The sequence below is a fragment of the Amblyomma mixtum genome, chromosome 1 (assembly GCF_055824585.1).
Source record: "Amblyomma mixtum isolate Tamu chromosome 1, ASM5582458v1, whole genome shotgun sequence".
Lineage (NCBI taxonomy): Eukaryota > Metazoa > Arthropoda > Arachnida > Ixodida > Ixodidae > Amblyomma > Amblyomma mixtum.
Window position 1 is genome coordinate 218,310,598 of NC_143012.1, and position 20,592 is coordinate 218,331,189.

At 46.4% G+C, this 20,592-nt stretch overlaps 1 protein-coding gene across 3 annotated transcripts in view; it reads right to left on the bottom strand.

Annotated features, from left to right (window-relative positions):
• Positions 1–18,927, bottom strand: part of dia (diaphanous related formin 1) — a 50,434-nt gene extending 31,507 nt beyond the window's left edge. Inside the window, exons 1-5 of one of the 3 annotated variants that reach the window (XM_089563701.1) lie at positions 9,356–9,454; positions 8,565–8,624; positions 6,728–6,904; positions 4,151–4,252; positions 2,594–2,727 (exon numbers count right to left, since the gene is read on the bottom strand). In XM_089563701.1, the coding sequence (XP_089419827.1) occupies positions 2,594–2,727; positions 4,151–4,252; positions 6,728–6,904; positions 8,565–8,594 (443 nt within the window). In that variant the 5' untranslated portion in view covers positions 8,595–8,624; positions 9,356–9,454. Of the gene's footprint in view, positions 1–2,593; positions 2,728–4,150; positions 4,253–6,727; positions 6,905–8,564; positions 8,625–9,355; positions 9,469–18,807 lie in introns of those variants that run through there. The other 2 variants (XM_089563697.1, XM_089563706.1) reach the window with 2 other exon arrangements.
• Between the last annotated feature and the right edge of the window lie 1,665 nt (positions 18,928–20,592).

Consider the following 20,592-nt stretch of genomic DNA (forward strand, 5'->3'; position numbering starts at 1 on the left):
AGCTTTAACTACACATGACGCTCAATGATAAAGGGACCGTCTACTGCCTGAGACGAGTATAAAAATACTCGCATATCCTTGTAGATCTTTCCCCACAATGACAATATCGAGGATAGAAATTGTGGCCTTGGCAGGAATTTATACTTTAAATTGGCAAAGATAATCAGGCCAGACCTGATAGTCGTGCTGCGCTATGTTAAAACATCGCCGCTCTTCAAATAGTTAACGGTATTTTTAAAATTTTTGCTGGAAAAAAGTTCGGATGCATTAATTTTCTTGGCTTGCGACCATTCTAAGTTTCTCCTAGAGTTTAAACGTGCTTCCCCATGATCTACTGAAATAATTTTAAAACCAGACATCCACTATGCTGGCAGTGGTCAGTGCTGCTGTTAGCACAAGAGGTTGCTGATATCCATGATAGATACCACAAGTTTTATTTCATGGATAGCATATTTAAAATCACCTTAGTGTTATAAAATGTAGTTTTAATTAAACTTATGCATCTTGGTCAACACTGTCACTTCAAATCACCTAGACAATGCGGCAGTCGGTGCCAACAGAGTTGCATAGAGTCGACCTACTGACTATGCTATTTTGGGCTCCCAATGTAGGGGTTCACTGACGCCGTGGCAGATGCTAACTACCACGAGAAAGCGAGACTATTATGTGAAAAATTAGGTTTTAAATTGTTCTGCTGTTTCGCAGCGCCACAGCCGCGTATTCGTCTATCTTGGCTAGGAGCTTTCAACTGCCAAAAAAAGATACAGCCGATAAAAGTCAGTAAACTGTCCCTTTAAGGGGGTGTGCGGCTTTCAAATCACGAAAACTCGAAAAAAACTTCATTCTAGATAACACCATATTTCGTGTCTATAAGATAGTATTTCTAATTATATCCTGAAAAAGTTTTTTCCCCAAAAAACAGCAGAGATGTGACTTAAAAAAAAATGTTCTTTGTGATCGCAGATAGCAAAAAACTGGCCGAGGTCTCCACAAAAATGCCCGTTTTCTCAAAAGTGCTTTTCTAACCTGATTGGCGTGCTTGCAGAAAGCATAGCATGACAGTGGCTTCATGGATTTTCATGCAGTTTGTTGCACTCTGTTTCTTGATAAATGCATTATGCATTGACGTTACTATATTTCTTAATTACTTTTCCATTTTTTTCACCCTCACTAATTTGTCATGATGGTAATGAGTGCATTATGCAAGCAAGGATGTAATGTTTTGTGTAGAAAAAAACACGGATTTACAAAAATATTTGGAGAATGTCACTGCATGACCCATTTCTTTGGCTAAAATTTAAAAGCTCCTATCATGTTTCGCTGTCACACCAGGATTTCTGCCAGTTTTGTATGGCAATGAAGCACATAAAAATTTATACTGCCAAAACTACTCAAGATACGTGAGTGAAATTTCGTATTTACCGTATAAACGCGTGTAAGGGCCGCACTTTTTTTTCCAGAATCGGGGGCCAATTTTCGGGGTGCGGCCCATACAAGCGATGTACGAAAAATTTGTTTTTTTAAGTAAAAACACACCAATCGGAATGAGCGGCACTTATTATACGTTCAATCGTCACTCGCAGAGTATTTCGACTCTAAGCCGGTGCTGAGCTCCGGTGCATGCTCGTCTAAAAGAAGTCGTGCAGCATGTCCGCTGTCAACACGTAGCCGTTGTTCCGCCCTTCCAACACATAGCAGAGTAGCTCTTCTTCCAGTTCGGGAAACTCGCACGGCTTGCCTCGAAAAGCGCGCTTTTTGCAGCTTATGTTTCTCAATGCACCTTTTTGGTTGCACGATCATCGGACGCGCTTCTCGGCCACATCGAATTCCCTGTCAGCCGCACGCTTGCCGTGTTCGAGAGCTAACTCCCAGCCGTGTAGCTGATAAGGTGCTTGCCCATCGTGTTAAATCTAAGTTACTCGGCGGCAGCACGCGAAAGCCACAACCACCACAACTGCGATAAACGCGCGAACACGCCACAAAAGGCTGGAGCTGGCGATACTGACGCCGATGTAGATAGCGAAAAGTCGCGGCGGAAAAAAAAATTACGATGATGATGACTGCGGCCTTGGGTGCCATCCATGGACGGTTTTTGGAAGCTCTTGTGAGCGTGCTTGGCCTCCACGATCAAGCCCTCCACGATCGAGCGCTCCGTTGTTCGCAGCCGTAGCCGATCGCGGAGGCCACGGCGCGTGCATTTAGAAGGCTATTCCAGCCTGAGTCATGGAATTGGGTGCGGCCCTTACACAGATTTATTTTTTTTTTAATATTTTCTTCGGGAAAGCAGGGTGCGGCCCATACACGGGTGCAGACCTTACACGCGTTTATAGGGTATTCATTTAGTGCACTTCCTAATAAGCATGCCAATTTTCATTGCTCTATGCCAAAAAAGCAAAAAAATTTCACTCACAAAAGTTAATCCCTCCCTTGAGCTACTGTATAGCCCAAAACACTGAACATGCGCTGGGACAGAGACTGCCTATGATGTCTAAAGAGTGATGGTGCTGGGCAAATGCAACAATACCACAAATTTTTGTCTCAAATCAAACAGTCCTTTGAAATGAAAAAAAAAAAGAAAAGCAGCACTAATCACCTGACTGGGTTGTTCGTGAGGGCTATCCGCAGGGATTCAATACCACGAAAGAGCTTGTCGGGAGACGTGGTTTCACTGCTGAGAAAGTTGACGTAGTCCGCAGCCGACTCGTATTTACTGCTCCTTTTGCCACCCTGAAGAAACAAAAGAAAAAGGTAAAGAAAAGAAAATAAGGCCACGATTCCAAGCTAAAGCATTTCTAAAGACATTTCACTAGCCCTAAGTTACAAACATGAATTGCCAGTCATTCTCTTTCATCATCATGCCTTCAAGTTTTTTTTTTACGGAACACAAATACATGGCCTTTTCTTTTAACAAACAAGGAGGAGAGTAGTACAAATACAAATACGCACACTTACAATACTGCACGAGCCTATCAACAGCCCCGCCGCGGTGGCTCAGTGGTTATGGTGCTCGGCTGCTGGCCCGAAAGACGCGGGTTCGATCCCGGCCGCGGCAGCTGAATTTCTTTGGAGGAGAAATTCGAGGCCCGTGTACAGTGCGATGTCAGTGCACGTTAAAGAACCCCGGGTGGTCGAAATTTCCGGAGCCCTTCACTACGGTGTCCCTCATAGCCTGAGTCGCTTTGGGACGTTAAACCCATAATAAACCAAACCAAACCAAACCTATCAACAAACTCTTAACATAGCAGTACGCACTCATGCCTTTGTGACATTGCAGCAGTGAGTTGTTGTGTTGCGTTGTTGCAACTAAGAGAAAGATGAAAAGGAAAGTGCACGGGCCTGCCGACTGGCTCGAGCCGAGCCACCACCGCTGCCATGTGCAAACAGAGGAGAGTTAAAAGATAAGAGGAAAGAGTGAAAGAAGAGGCGCGCATCGCAACAACACCGTCCACCGAAGAGAAGTCGCTGGCTGAAACAACAGATACCCCAAGATCTCCCCCTTGCAGCAGTGAATGTTCCGATTAAATGTAAGGACGGAAGCATGCCATTCCACCTAACTGCTGAAGGTATGTGCAAGCATAAGACGTTTCAACTTGGTGCACAAAGTAATTTTGTGACGTGTCTAACATCGCCGCTACTATTGGTAGAGTTCTCCCAACTGCATTTTTCTTACTCTCAAACCACCATGGTTGGTGGCTCAGTGGTTATGGTGCTCAGCTGCTGGTCTGAAAGACACAGGCGCAATCTCGGCCGTGGTGGTCGGATTTCGATTTCAGTGAAATGCTAGAAGCCCGTGTACAGTGCGATGTCAGTGCACGTTAAAGAACCCCAGGTAGTCGAAATTTCCGAAGCCGTCCACTACGGCTTCCCTCATAGCCTGAGTCGCTTTGGGACATTAGGCCACATAAACCAAACCGTTTTGCTTACTCTCGACCATCTGATACATTCAGATCCAGCTTCGAGGGCCACTGGTTCAGCGAAAAACCCCAGAAGCTTCAATATAGCAATGTTAGTCCCAGGGTACATCAGACCTGAGAGCTCCACTGTGAAGTTCACACAAGGTTCACAGAATTGTTTCTTTTAAAACTGGCAGAGAGCTGCCTTTAAGCCTACTACCATGCAGAATAAATACTGAAAAAGACCATATACTCACAGCAGCTGTACCCTTTAGATGCATCGACAGCATCTCTCGCTTCTCCATCAGCGTTCTATTTAGCAGTGGTTCCCGTTTTTCATCGGTCAGATTCATGTCATCCTGCAAGACAGACGGGAAGGATGGGTATCACACACTGAATGCAAACACTTGGCCAGGATGTTTGCTGAAACAAGGCAGCAAATTCCCACACACTTCATTAAAACAAAAGAAAAAAGCTGCTGGGCAGCTCCAAAGGGTCAAGTTTTTGTTGCTGCCTACACTTACTACACAAGAAGCTACGAATACTGCCGGGAGTGGCCTACAGGTGAGTACAAGGCCCAAATAAGAACTCAGAGAAGTATCAAAGACCAGTTCAGTACCACGATATCAAAACTGCATAATCTTGTGTATGTGCATGCGTATGTGTGTGCACATACACTAAAAACAAGATGACATGAGAGCAGTGTGGTATGCTGCAACATACAGATGCCATCAAAGGTAAACTAAAGACCAAATTACAAAGAAGCAAGCATTCCACATTTCTGCTCTCTGTGGTAATCTTATCAAAAAAGACATGGCTGGCGGTTTGGCATTGCTACGCACTAAATATTGTGTGAAAGAAGGTTTTTTGCAGGTGGACACCATCATCACATGACTGAGGTGTCCACTGTACCAGGGAGAAAGTTATGAGCCTTTCATTTCCTCAAAATCAAAGGAGTCTAAAACATCCCGCCGGTTTTGAGAATAAGTGGGTGCCCCCCCCCCCCCCCCCCCCCCTGCCTATTTACAGCACGACTGAGGTGACCACTGACCTAGAGAGCTACACTAGCTACTGAAGGGCTTCACACAAATAGACACACACCACTAAAACCCGAGTGCTGCTAGAAGTGCTTTCGCACTTAAATAAAAGACATTCTGCTACCAAAGAGGACTGATACAGTAGTAGCATTTTGGAAGCCATTAACAGCAAAAACAGTATTCATAAATTACTGGTGAATGTAGAAGTGAGACCCTTGTGCTCAAACAAAGCACAAACACATCAACAATGTTTATGAACCAAAATTTTAATGAAAGCATCAAGACCTCTGAGCCTCATTCCCACCATACCACTTTCAGAATGTGCAAATTTCAGTTTTGCCTTTTCAAAGCTTATTGTGAACAAAAACCGGAGGTTGTTTCCTGTTCTAGAACTTATTGAGGCAAGCTCGAAGCTTTTATATGCACTATGTAGAAATCTGGAACCTTTGAGGTTTTCAGTGGAAGTGGCTTCTGGGCTAACAAACAAACCAAAGTTGACTGTACACATCAACATAGAAAACCCAGCATTAGGAACACACGACGCAGCAATTATATATACAATAGCAGTCAGGTTAACTGCTCTTTGCAGCAACAAATGCATGCACATTTTCCGATGCTAAGATAACTTTTAACCTTTTGCACTTCACACTGGAAGGCACTTGAAATAACAGGCCAATCCTATGCATGCATCTTACAAAACTCAGAAGGCTTCACAATTTATTCAACAGAATATACCAGATAAACTACAAACTTAGTTTCTAACCAGGTAATCTCAGCAGTAGAAACTACAAGTGAGCCCTAGCGACAACAGCTGTGCTACTGTGTAAAAATCATACTATGTTTTCACTGCTGCTTACATCTCAGTAAGGCATGTTGACGGGCTAGTTGGTTTTTCATCTTAAAACTTGGGAAAAAACCCACCTAGGCGCAAATGATTTCACAACACAAAAAGAGACGAGGAGACAACGGACAGGCGCCTGTCCGTTGTCTCCTCGTCTCTTTTTGTGTCCTTGTGAAATCATTTGCGCCTAGGTGGGTTTTTTCCCATGTTTTAAGATGCTGCTTACATGATGCATACTTTTCTTTTTTGCTGGCCTTAAATCAGTCTCAAGAACACTACACTGTGTCAGGAGATGGAGACATTGCATTCAGTCTGTGGCAATTACGAAGTGGTCATGGGCTCCCGAGTATTCCCAAATATGTAATCCAGTAGCTTTTGAAGTTTGATTAAATCAGCTCATGTCATAAAAACAATCGGGGAATAGGAGTGGCAACAATTAGACCCCAAAAAATTATGGCCAACACACTGAACCAAGAAAGAGTGCTGAGAACTATGGTTGCAATGCAACAATGTGGCAACAAATGCATTCGCAAACATGTATAATTACAGTTCACATGTGAACCTCCATGTTGTGAGGGTAGCACCTCTGTCTGCTTCTGTGCTGCACTGTTCATGGTCTCCTACCCTAGCACCCACCCTAATCCTTCAAAGCTTGTACACATACAAACAATATAATGAGTACTTCTAGTGACAGGTGTTTACGACAAAATGTGACCCTCAGACTTTAAACTTTTTGATAAAAAAAAAAAACTTTCATGTAAGAAAGAAGTTATATGCCCAGAAAAAAAACAAGCCAGAAGTTGTGCACAATGTCAATTTAAGTTGGATTCTAGGCAAGACGCGAGCACACTTACAAACAAAATGAAAGCACCAACTGCTACCAGCACAAATGACACAAAATACTCTACTATGTTTCTGTGTGGCATACTGACAAAAGGCAAAGAAACAGGACCTACCAGCATCCTTTCAAACTCTCGGTTCACGTCATCTTCCATGAGGCTGTTGACGTACACCTCCACGGCAGGCTCAGCCGCCGAGTAGTTCTCCGACGTAGGTCTTGGCTGCGTCGGATAAGGCTGGCCACCGCCCGCCTTGGACGGCTTCTTTCGACCTCGACTTCCAAACATATCCAGCTAGAATGTGAAAGAGCAATGAGTTAGCCTCGGAGAAGAAATGCAGCAATCAAACGGGGAAATCGCTGTTAATTTGCCCCAACAGATATCAGTTCATTTGTTGGCAAGACCATGGGCTCAAGCAAAGCACTAGGTGTACATCATGGGGCCAAGCAATTAAGACTTGATACAACACCTGACAAATAATGCACTCATCCAAAACTTCCAGACGTGCTCGTCTATGATGGATTACGGCCACTTGTGACTAATGAGTAAGCCCGTAAAAAGAAAAGTAATTGATGTGCTCAATGCCCATTTATTTCCTTAAGCTGGCTTCGAAGACACTTTTAAGTGATAACCTATATGCGAATGCTTATTAGCCTCCAAGGACTGTGGAGAATGACTGCATTTAAGCAACAACACTAAGAAGTAAACACTCTGTGGACTTTGTTAATGTCTTTTTAATGTGTGATGATTAATTTTTCCTTGTGTGTGCTTCTTGCAACCACTTTTATCCTTAAATCAACATCATCCAAACAGGCCGTTCCCATAATGCTCACAGGAGCAACACTATCAATATTCAGCCCCAAGAAAACTAAACAAGAGCAGGGAGTTTGCTCCCACTTATGAGGTTTTAATGTGCTCTAAACAATGCACTTTGCGTAGCAGCACCTAGCACACGTCACGTCTCTGGCAATGCAACTGTCAGCATGGTGATAAAAATATATTCTGAATACAGAAGTGTTGAGCAAGATTCCTAATATTCAAGAAGATAATGGCACTGCAGTATGTAGCAATAAAACATGATGAATCTGTTTGGGTTGGCTTTCCTTCTCTTGCACGAATAGGAATTGACTGAGAGCCCAGGATACAAACACTTCTTTGTTTTTTGTTAGAAAAAGACCCCAGACATAAGATGACATAAGGCTGCATTATTATTATGCTAATGCCTCTTGTCTCAAAGCAAAAAAAAAAAAAGAAAATTATGCCGACTTCGTATCCTCGCTGTGAAATTCAGAGATAGCTACTGTCATGCTAACATGGAAAACGCAAGCCCATTACGTCAAGTGGAATGACTTAACATTAAAATAAACCCAGGCCCTTGATGCTCGAAAGAGAGACATTTTGTTAATTAATAAATTACAAAACTAGAAAGCTTCAGACAGCCAGCACAGCTTGGTAGACATCTTCATTCACAGAAACACTGCAAAATATGAAAAACAAAAGTATTGCACACTTTTTGTTGCAGCACTACGCGAGGCTAGTATGCAGTGCGAAAGTGAAAGCTGCGCGTGTCACCCGTTAGACCAAAGCCAGCGCTACAACTACAAAACGATGGCAGATAAAAATACCGCAAAGCACGTGCAAACAGCATAAGCCCATTGGTTCTGGCGCCAGCAAGCGACAACGCAACGCTCAGTGGGGCATCTATTAATAGGAAGTGTCAGGGGCACAGTTTTAACCGAAGTATGCCATTATTAGCTGAACGAAAGAGGAGGCGAGAAAAATGCCGAGCACTTTTGGATCCGCAAGATCCTTTCGCAATGAACGTGACAGGTTAGCGAAAACGCCCGATCCCGTGAAGCGACGGCGGATAGGCCGTTATCCGTATCACCGCAACCAGGATGCCGTAAGCTTCCAGTGTTAAACGTGCAGCGTCGTGTACAAATGGTAAACTTACCAGCATGACTGATGACCTTTTATTAGACATGTTAGCCAAAGCTCATGGCATCTTAGCTGGCTAAAAAAAGAGACAACAACGAGGCAGACAGTGCGTAAGCAGACGTCACGTACGGAAACACGTTTACGTTGTGTATTACGTGCACGGGAATCTGAGCTACTCCAGCTGCAGGTGTTATTCCGCGAAAAAGCCTAGCTAAGTCGCAAACAATGGTCCAATTCTCGTCCAGCCGAGAGATGCTGTGCGGCTACAGAAAGAAACGGGCCTTTTCAAACGTCACTTGAAGCACGAAAGCAAAATCCCACCTGCGCGCGCGTCACCTACAAACGACGATCCGTGGTAGCAGGTTACTGTGAAACACGCAGACACAGTGTACGCAAGTGGGGCATTTTTTAACCTTCTCAAGTGCTATTCACGGCAGTTTTCTTCCGATTCCGATCTTAAAGTGCCACATTAGAAGAGGTACCAGCACCGTTACTTCCTGTTCGCTGTTGCAACCCAATTACCGGTTACTGGAACGGCGAGTTTGTCGGCCGTCAGCAGACTCATAAACATTTTACACCTATATCAAGCTGTCCCTGTGTCATCTACCGATGCGCGAAGTTATTTGACACGCCGGCAATGAGCCAAGATTTAATCTTGCAGTCGTGGAGGTGCGTTGACGGTGGGAGACGGGTGCCCAGACCGATCGGGCCTGCCGTGCGGCTAGCGACTCAATCACAGCCCTGTCAACGCTACGGACATGCGCACGACACCTTCACACGGCTGAGAATGCATCAGTTGACACTTACTTTCACGGTGTTCAGTTTTTATCCAAGTTCAGAGTTTACCACAGGTGCCACACCGCCCAAAGCGACCACCATGACCTCCTGTCGACCAAGCGGCCCCCTTGCGGACGCCTAACGAACTTTCCACATCGGTATATGTTTCCAGGAAGACGAGCGCGGCAAGACAACCAAAAAGGAGGTCAACTCGAGCACAATACAGGCGCTGGAGACTTTATTAGGCTGCCGGCTGTTGGAAACAAGACGCTGCTCTGGCATCGCCCAGCGGGTAAGCGCAATGCGCGCATTGCGTTGGTGACGTCAGCTCACGAATGCAGCGCGCATAAGGTCTGCAACTCCCGTTAACTCCCGCCTTTTTTCTGCGCACTCAAACGGTGACTCAGATGGTTTATATTAAAGCAGTTGCCAGCTTGCGTCGCCAGACTTGCTGTCTATGTGGGGCGGCGACCGACGTGACAAAGGCACCCCGAGTTTGTTGGAACTCCGGCTGCGTCGTGGGAGCAGCTGTCGCTTCGTTCTCTTCATTTGCGGTCGCGCTACAAAGACGCTCGCCCGAGCTTTAATTACGCGAAAGCGAAAGAGAGGTAAGTACAGAGAAGCGGCAAGAAAACAGCTGCGGCAAGGAGGTTACGCACAATTTATTATGCACGCGTGCGGATCAGGTTTGTGAAGAACTCGTAATCAAGAAGAAAGCAGGCGGACACGGCTGAGCTGAGAGAAACGCAGCGGATAGAGGTGGATCATTCAGCGAAATGATCTACAGAAGCATGGGCGTCCGGAAGGGGGGGCAAGGGGGGGGCGGTTGCCCCCCCTTGGAATGACGGATATTATTTATGCCCTAGTAGAAAACAACTACAAACCAACCGCCTCCCCCACCCCCAGACATCGGGTGCACCCCCCTGGAAAAAGTTCTGCGGACGCCCTTGTACAGAAGTCATCGTGATGAAGGAGAGGGGACAAGCCCGGGTCAAGTGACGTCGCCGTTGTTTGTCGTAACGAAATATACCAGCTGCGTTCACCTGCTGGTCAATGAGTGTGCCATCCAGACAGGCTTAATTGGTCCATATATGAGCATACATGGTCTGTTCTGAAAGTAGTAGGACTGGTTTTTTCCTGGGCCAACGGGCGGACGAGAGGTGGACTGCGCGTGCAGGATCGTTGCAGGGGGATATTGGGAATGCTGGGGAAAATCGGCAGTCGGGTCTCGGCCGTTAAAGAGAGGAGGTCGCTTGTACTGTGAACCCCTGTCGAAACGTCTCGTCACGCAGAATCGTCGAGCGTTTACTGGATCAGCGATACGCGACCAAATTTTGAGTAAATCTTGGTACAACGGGCAAAGAGACTCACAACATGATTAAGGAGGCCTACGGTGACGCTTCCATGGGTAGATCAGGTGTTTTCGATAGGCACAAGCTTTTCCGAGAAGGTAAAGAAAGAGTGGAGGAAGACGACCGCTTCAGACGCCCTTCGACCAGCAAGACCAACGAAAATGTGTAGCGAGGGAAACATTTACTTAACAGTGATCGTAGAATGAGTATCAGAATGGTTGCTGATGACTTTAGCATTCCTCAAACCCAAGTTTTTGGGATCGTGACAGAAAACTTATCCATGAGGAAAGCGTGCGCGAAGTTGGTGCCGGGAGTGTTGTCAGAGGACGAAAAGGCCAACCGGTAGGATCTTCTCCGTCATCTGAATGAGGACCCAGATTTTTTGTCCAGCACAAGGCGGCAACGCTGTCTCAGCACCCCTACAGCCTCGACTTGGCCCTGCCAGACTTTTTTCTATTCCCGAGAATAAAATCTACCCTCGAGGGGAAGCATCACGGATCGGTAGAGGTGGTTCAACAGGCCGTGACGAGGGAGCTAAACAGCATTCCGGTCCAGGCGTTCCTGGAGGCGTACGAAAACTGTAAAACTCATTAGCAGCAGCGTGTAGGTGCGGAAGGGTGCTACCTTGAAAAATTGTAATCGTTTGTACTATTCTCTTGAATAAATTTTGTTTTAAAAAAATGAGTCCTACTACTTTCAGAACAGACCATGTATATGACAAGATGTTGGCCACATATGGTTCATATATGTACTTATATGGGTCATATGTGAGCCGGGAATCAGACACTATATGCCATTTGTGGTCATTTGATAGGCCTGGGCTTGTAGCATGCATGCGTGCGTGCAGTTCTGACTGGAATTGATTGGCTTTAACTAAAATTAACTAGTTCCATTTCGAGGCCCAGAGGGAGATAGCTGGTCCCATGCAGCAATTGCCACCAGGGGACTTGACGCGGACCAGGACTACGATTTCAATCCGGTTTACACCTTTAAGGAAATATGCGAATATTACAAATCCACGCACCAAACTCTCCCCACCCTGTGGAAAGGACTGGGGAAGGCCCAACGAGCGGGTACTCCTGCGCCTGTTCACTGATACGATGCTGTGCCCGGCAACTCTAAAACATTTCGATGCTCAATTCGACAGGCGGTGCTCACACTGTGGGGAGGTGTCTGACACCTACCACATGGTGTGGGCCTGCCAGCAGAACCCATCCCTGCCCCCTCCCAAGTACGGGGGCAGCGATGGGTTCTGCTGGCAGGCCCACATCATGTGGTAGGTGTCAGAGGAGACCTGTGATATCTTCCACATGGTGTGGGCATGTACTCAGATTCCCCACCTCCCCCTTCCCCTTCCAGAGAGGCATGGGAGACTGCCCTCCTCAACTGCTCCTCGCTCGAGTCCCAAAGGGCTCTGGTGAAACGGAGATATGTATCAGGTTCCATTTGGGAGCCAATTCTTTTTCCACATCAGCTTTGGCAGAAAATCGCAAAAAGGGCGTGCGTGAGAATTAGCTTGTAAAACAACACTGTCTTTTTTTATTACGCAAATAGCCACCCATGCGGTATCGCCGCGGTGCAGCTGACTCAGGTGTACTGAAGAGGAATCTGAACTCGTCTTTTTACCGCGGGAACTCGATCTACACGTTCCGAGCATTCCTAGAAATCTCGATTTATTGCCCCGTGTGGCCGATTTCCCTAATTAAGTCGAATTAACGTCCGGCCCCCACCATTTTTTTTTTAATTCTCCCCTTACGGTGGGCGGAGTCGACCAACGCGTAGAGTGCCTTTCGAAAACCCAGTCCCGTGGCGTCTTGCCGCTCTGCCATCGTCGAAGTAATACATAGCAATCCGTAGAAGCAAATAGTCCGCGCGTATTTTTTATTTCTGCGGGCTTATTTTGCGGCTATATTATCTGCGAATGAAAGTATTTATTCACGGAAACCTAAAAAACAAAATAAAGCGAAAGAAAAGCCTCCACGGAGCTGGCTGATAGGCACTCCACGCGTTGGTCGACTCCGCCCACCGTACGGGGGATAATTAAAAAAAAAGGCGGGAGCCGTACGTTAATTCGATTTAATTAGGAAAATCGGCCACACAGGGCAATAAATCGAGATTTCTAAGAATGCTCGGAACGTGCAGATCGAGTTGCCGCGGCAAAAAGACGAGTTCAGATTCCTCTTCAGTGCACCTTTTAGGCCTGTATGAGGCCCAACATAGGAACATTACAAAAGGGACCGATCGAGCTTGTCGGGGCATTAAACTAGATCGCGCTGATGGCGGTGCTCACGTCTGGTGTCTTAATAATACCCAGCTCTTATTTCTGCTGCGGCTGTTTGCTTCGTTTTCTCGACAAACTTAAAAAGGGACTTCATCGACTGAGCCCGAGGTTTCCAGCCGCTTAAACGAATCGTGGTACGGTGGATCTTTTTCACCGCACAAACTCGGAATTTTAACTCAACCCCCAAATGCCCTTGCCCCCACTTTTTAGATCATTTGCAGTTTCCCAAAAATAGCTGGAAGGGATAATCGTCGATCGTTCCACTGCGCAGCCAATATCCTGGGACCCAAGCTTCAAACTTTCACCGGCCCAGAAGGCCAGATCACTACCTTAATATTTGAAACGCATCGGCTAGAGTGGCTGCCTGCAGACAACTTTGCTTGTTTCATTTCTGTTCAGTTAGCTCCATTGATGAGTGTGTTTAACATTTACACTCTCGCCTCTTTCATTTCCTCAGTCACCCTCGACCGCAAGTCTAGGACAGCCAACCGGGCATACCATGCCCGGCTAATCTTCCGGGCTTTCCTTTCTACTCTGTGTCCTGCCTGTAGCGCAGTCACGACAGTGTCATGAACTGTCCGGCTGCAGCTCGTGCGCGGTCGACAGAGAGAGCACGGGAACATTCGCGGCCCATCAGCGCGCGTACGCGGAGCTGTTGACCCTCGCCAAGGACACACACCCTCGCCGAGCCGAGCGAGACGGTCCTCACCCGCCCACGCCTCTTCCTCCGCTCCGTGTGTGGCGAAGGGGTTTTTGCTCGGGGCCAAGCCCCTAAGTCCTTGGCGCTGTCTTCGGCAGCGTCCTTAGAGCCCGTCAAAAGCGACGAGAAATGCCCCTCAGTCCCGTCTCTTGCCGCCGCAAGCAGCTCGGAAACAGAGCAGTCGGGAAGCGATACAATAAGTATGCTGCAAACGAGCGTGGTTATTTCAGCGGTCTATGTTCCGGTTTGTTTGCGAATCGCAAGTCTCCAAGAGCCGCTTCTGCTCACAACCTGCTCCCATCAACAGAACCTGATGCCATTTCGTACTTGTCATTTATCTAATTTATAAGTGCCCGCGAAAAATGTATTTATAATATGCTTAGTTTTTTTTTATCATCTTAAAAGATTCGAAGCGCGAAACCTATGGTACGAACGCCAGAGCGCAGAATAGCGCGTTTTTGTACGCACACCATGTCCTTCTTCATTCCTATCGTGTAAGTCACAGCGGGATGTTCTACGTATCCGGTTTAAAGGTAAGCGCCTCTGTCTTGAAACGCCGTGCTCTAACAGTCGGTGACGTGATAGTTTGCGTAACAGGAGGACTCGCAGGTTCCGATTTTCACTTTTTCTTTATACCAGTGCGCGAAACGGGAGAGGTGCGTTGCAGTCGTTCACGCGCTTTGCTAGCGGCTGTGGTTACGCGGCTGCCCTGACGTCATGTCATGGGAAGCGCGGGCTATCCGAAACGCCAGCTCCTGCCGCGGGCTATTCGAATATTACGCTCTCTGTCCGCAGCTCGCGAAATACTGAGAACTCAGGTGTCACTGCGGATATGTCGCCGCTTGTATTTTTTTTTCAACGGCTGCTCTTTTTTCTAACTGAACTTTCCGGGCATAAATTCGTTAGTTTAAAAGTCTGCTAACTACACTTAGGTGTAGTTAGCAGACTTTCTAGGAGGCAGAGTTGTACGTAACGCGTTACAAGTAACTGATTGCTTGTAATCAATTGTATTGTCTTGTAATTTCGTGATTTGTCGATTACTTCTACAAACGTAAACATTTCGGGTAATTTCATTATTTTTTCCTGTCATGAAAAAGCAAAGTAAAAAAAAGTAAAATTCATTACCAGGAATCAGCTACTTTCTATCAAAAAACAAGTTGTAATCAAAGGTGCAGGCTGAGAACCTCAACCTGACGGCGAACACGGGGCTGTTCTCTTCGCGACAGAGCTGATCGGCTGCGGAGAAGCTTTATGCGTGATCATGTCCGCATCACAACCGGGTCGCCACCATCTTATAAGACAGTGGTCGACTGGATATATATATCACGTGACCGCTATGCAAGGACCCCCTGTCCTCTGATATGGCGCCGCAACTTACCTCGCCCTACACCCAACTCAGAGTCTGCACACAAAGCATGGGGCAACAACGAAGCGCGGATACACTGGCATCGAAGCAGTGCTCAGCTACGAGCTGGTGCGCAAGGTGTTCATACGTTATAATATACCGTCCTCCCCGCAAGTGCATACAATGAGAGTGTGTTCAGTGTAGCTGGCGATGTCTTCACGAGGAAATCTGGGAAAATTAGTGACGACAACTTTTAAAAACAACTGCGCTTGAAAATTAACAACGCGTAACAAAACATAGAGCAAGCCGCAGTAGTTCATTGTAGTCTTATTGAATCTATGTTACGGCAATAAAAGCTGGAAGGAAAATAACGTAATAGTAATCGATTACTTCACTGAAATTGATCAGTTACTTGTCTGGGGCCGTAGCTGACTACTGTAATCAGTTACATTTCAGACAGAGTAATTGTAACTGTAATTGTAATCGGTTACTTATCTTCTGTAACGTGTACAAGACTGCCAGGAGGTTTGTGATTTGTACGAAGTAAGCACTATCGCTACGCTGCTGTCCACGCGAACAGTGCTGCTTCAGTTTCATGCACATCATTCTTCATGTAGGCCTTGGCTCAGAGTAAGAGGCACACGAAGTGATGTGCCAGGCGCAGAATTTGTGCGTGAAGCTCCCCAGCTATTCTGCGCAGGCATTAGTTGAGAACAAGTAGTTAATTGGCACCGAAGTGGAGAGAGTTGGTGGTCAATACCCTCCGCAATGTAGTAAGTTCTCTAGTGCCCTGGATATAAACGTTGACAGTGTAAATGACGGCGCGAATATAATGGATGCCATGATTTCCAGCACACACTGCAAAAGAAACACGGAAAGTTTCGCAGTATGACGCAATTACCGATGTTCTCACGCAGTTAGTTCAAGCTCCGTGGGACAAGTTTCTTGCAAACGGATGTACGAGCGCCGAGCACCTTCCGAGCTGTGGTACAGCGAAAAGTGCATGCAATGCCACTCTTGTCAATCGGATTATCGAGCAGTTTCGCGCAACAATGTCGTTTTAGTGTTGGCCGGCGCTCGGAACAAATGGCTTCTGTGCTGGGAGTTGACTGTACTACCACACCCGAATTCAAAGTGCGAAATTTCAGATGACGTGAAAGCTTTTATGGGCTAACGCCCAAATAAGCAGGATTTGTCTTAGCATTCATAGATCCCTGCAAGTCTTCATCCTAGCGCAGTGGTGCAGCGGTTATAAGCGATGTGCCACTGCCCTGCGATGGCAGACGCTTTCAGCGGTGGGCCTTGTGCGACCCAGGTTGCTCTTTCCGAGCAAACTTTGGCGACCAATCATTAATTTAAGTGCCACCTGCCACGGTGAGCGGTTTTCTCACTACCCGCGGTGGACGACAGGTTGTGATGACGTCACAGGGCTACGTGACTTAGGTGGCCCACCTGCCTTCTAGGTTGCTTCTCAGGGGAATTTTCGTCAGTTTTTCGCTCACGGTCAGCGACGCAGACGACGACGCCGGATTTTCTGCCACACGAGCTTCTGTCGCTAGGCGATAGATGGCGCCTAGGCCCATCTGTTGCTAAAAATGGCAATAGCTCAGAGTGGTGCTTGCGACTGACATAGGGGCGGATTTATGGGTGTCTCTCGGAGCGTTCCGTATTAGTTGAGAAATGCATTTCTTGGACTTTTCTCGTCGAAGAAATGAGATCTTCCATTGCTTTTCCGCGAAAAATTTCTCGCTGACGGGGCGGCCTCACTCCCCTGTTTGTTAAATCACCACTGGGCTGACAGACATGTGATTTATTATAGCCAAATGGAAGGCGTATGGGAATTCCGGCACTGGCTATTCAAACCCTTCCTGTTACCTCTTGGCTTCCACAGCCAATCTCACGGCACCGCGACATTCTCAGGAAGTTTGAAAGGTAGCACATCTCGCGATGTCGCTTGCAGCAGGTAATGGCTGCACGTGATGTCACACGCGGCACGGTGGAGACCAGAGCATAACTTCCACAATGCAACATGGAGCAGGTGGCGATAAGCAGGTTATAAAAAAGCGCTGCCGTTCGCCCTTCCGAAGATTCTATAGTCAGATACAACATAACTCTGCTGTGAAGCTCCGCCCACGTTCAGGACCGCCATATAGAATCGCTCCGGGGCAAAAAAGTAGTCCGTTGTTAACGTTTTTCTTGTTAGCTAAAAAAGAAGCTGACCACAAGACGAACTTAAAGCTAAAAAAGTGTTATGTCTCTGCCTTGTTTGATGCAGTCAAATATTAAATAAGCTTATTTCGATTACTGTTGTGATGGTCAGCGGAGTAATACAGGATGCCATGGTCCATGGCCCATTGTTACCAACTGCTGTTTTTTAAAGTTGTGTACTACTGCAATATACATTTATGGACTGTCTATTCCAACTTCTGTAAGGGCACTGAACTTGTGGTCCCAAACGTGGAGGTACAAGCCGTGTGTAACAAGCCTGGTCCTTTCCCAGGGAGATCTAAGAGCGCTGCCACATTCGGCAATGGACTGTGGGAGACACCTGGCAACTCCTCCGCGTAGACGGGGAGAGAGTTTAGCTAAAGAGTACCCGCACGCTCTCCCCACGTATCGAAAGATAGCGGCCCCGAGAATCGTGAAGAGATCGATATACTATGTCGCAAGATCATCGCAAGATCGTCTGCGTGTTTGAGAATGAACGCGCGCTCCGTTCGTGCGAAGTTCACCATATGCAGGGTGTTTCACCTAAGATTTTACGCAATTTTTAAAAATGGGATTTTTGAGTTAGAAGACCGTTTCTTTTTTTCGCCATAGCTTAGTCAGCGGTGTAGTAGGTCATGAGAATACAGCTGAGACGTGCTAACTAGCAGGCTGGTTAAGTAGTATTGAATAGTTAACTTCTTAAATATTAGCGTTAGGCTATGTAACTATTGTTAGTCGTGTTGCACACCGCAAGTAATACCCATATCAGTGTTTAGAATTTCGAAAACGCGGTTACCCTCGGCGCTGCGTCCCAACGAATTTTGGCTATTTCGACGAGTTGCGTGCACTAGAGTGGTTGCTTTGCCTGCAAGCTTCTCGAAAGCGCATGTATTTTGGCGCAATGTAGACAAAATTTGTTGGGTCACAGCGCCGAGGGTAACCGCGTTTTCGAAATTCTAAAAGCTGATACTGACACAGCTATTACTTACGGTGGGCTACATGCCTCTCAGTAATTAATGGAGCCTAACAGTGATAGTTAAAAAGTTAACTATTCAATACTAGTCTAACATCCTACTAGTTTGCACGTCTTAGTTGTATTCTGATGTACTCCAGTCAGTAAGCTGCCTAGTTCTGGCGCTATAAATCACACCCACATATTTTGCGAGGCATTTCTCACTTGTGAATGGTAAGATGATATGTGTCTTAGCAGTTTCTTGTAAGCATTTAGAATGCTGCTCTCAAATTTGCATCACTCCTCCTGTACTCAGTGTCACGATGCACTGTTTTGCAGTGTTTCTACTTAGTTGAAAAGTTATTGGTTTTGTACAGCTGGTGCTTCGTTGGCTTTGTCATAGGAGCAGACTGTTGACAGTGCTATGCTGAAAAAAAAAAGATCGCTGTTAAGCCTTTTTTTTTTTTTTAAATGTGTGAAGTATTAAGTGGAACACTCTGTATATGCAAAGAAAAAAAAAATGTAGACCGCCTTTTCCAACGTCAGCGCCACCTTAGAGTAGCAGCGGAGTTTAGACGAGTCCGTGGCGCTGGAAGTACGGGACACGGCAACAGCGGAGTGGAAGTGCCAGGAAAAGTACTTGCCTGCCAAGAGTTGTCAAACTCTCGAAAGAATCCATGCACGCTCGAAGGTCGGCCCGCTCGGGGTTTCTCGGCCATGACAGCGCGCCCGCGGACACGGCGGCTCCGCGAAGTCTCCGCCGATTGTGCGTTGAGTAGTGTATTGGGCTGCAGACGGCGCTGTGTGCGGCATCGTGCTGTTTATCGTGGGAGGCTGAGAGGGCGTCGGTTTTACGACGAAGGAGCGGAGCTACAGGTATGCACGCGCCCAGCTCCCTGGGGAAACGCGGAAGAGTTGCTACGCGATGGCTGCTGTTCAGGACGACGCAGAAATCCACTAAGTGCAGTGGAAAGTATCGTGACAGATTAAAAATCAGGGCACAAAGGCACATTCCTCTCTGGAGCCTTTCTAGGTTCTGGTTTATTTACTCATTCAAAGAAATACAGAGAAGAAAGATATAGACAAAGAAAGAAAGAAAGAAAGAAAGAAAGAAAGAAAGAAAGAAAGAAAGAAAGAAAGAAAGAAAGAAAGAAATAAAGAAAGAGGCGACATTTATCTCGGATAACCACACGAGCATTTCCTTTTACTCTTGTGTAAAGCAAGAAAGAACGAAAGAAAGTGGAGACATCTATCTCGGATAACCACACGGGCATTTCCTTTTCCTTTTCCTCTTGTGTACTGTTCTTGTGCAACCCGCCGCGGTGGCTCAGTGGTTCGGGCGCTCGAAGATATGTACTCTTACAACCTGTTAAGTAAGTACAAGAATGCAATACAAGGAAAATCTGAGACATTTCTGACCTTAGCTAGACTGCAAAAAAACAACAAATACGTATTCACTTCGCTGTCAGTCACCATGGCTCATTCCATTTTCCCGTACAATGTACGGAAAACAACGACTAAAACACGCCATATCGCATGCGCTCAATGAACTGAATGAAAAACAAATAGACATTCTGCAAATGTCGCACAAGGGAATTTTTAAAATTTTTGTTTAACCTGTACCGCAGATTTCTTTTTTTCTTTTAATCTTGTTTCAAGCGTCTATTTTGTTCATTGTTCGGCACGTGACAATTGACAATTGACTGCTCTTTTCAGAGGACTGTTTTATCAATTTTTGTAAAACTATGTGCTGTGCAAGTGCTTGCTGTCTGGGTGGCGGGAGCTTTGTCAAGCTGCAACTAAGCAGCTTTTTCTTCCGTCACCTTTTTTGCTCAAGCAAAATAAAGAAACTTCTTCTTCTTCTTCTACCTTCTATAACGGCGCGGTTCAAGTGTCTACACCATTTCCTCTCCGGAAAAACCAATTTACCAATTTTTCTTGTGCCTTCAGCAGCTCGCTCAAAAAGCTCGCTTTTTCGTGGAAACAAGAATCAACAAAGCGGACAGAAAGAGGAACGGAAGGAATGAGCAAGATAGAGAAAGAGAGATAAAAAAAAAGAAAGAAAAGACGGCGATCACGGCGTACGTCGCTGTCGTATAAACGGGGCGCGGGCGATTGCGCTCGTTTCGATCGCGTGAGCGCACCCTTCGCGCTGCTTGTGGCGCGCGAGGTATACTGGATGAGGAACAACGCGGCACAGAATTTCGTGCTGCGATGAAACGAGCAACACCGGGTTGAGTACACAGACACTGCGGCAAGGCGCCGAGCTGTGGAAATAAAGTGATAACGGTTAGAGGTCACTCACTTCGGGCTAAAGCACTTCCGTTGTGCGAGGAGAAAAGGGGGGGGGGGGGGGGTGTTTAACGATCAATGAGCTAGGGATATGCTCTGTGTTTTGGTTTCTTGTTGCATACATAGAAGCTTCTGAA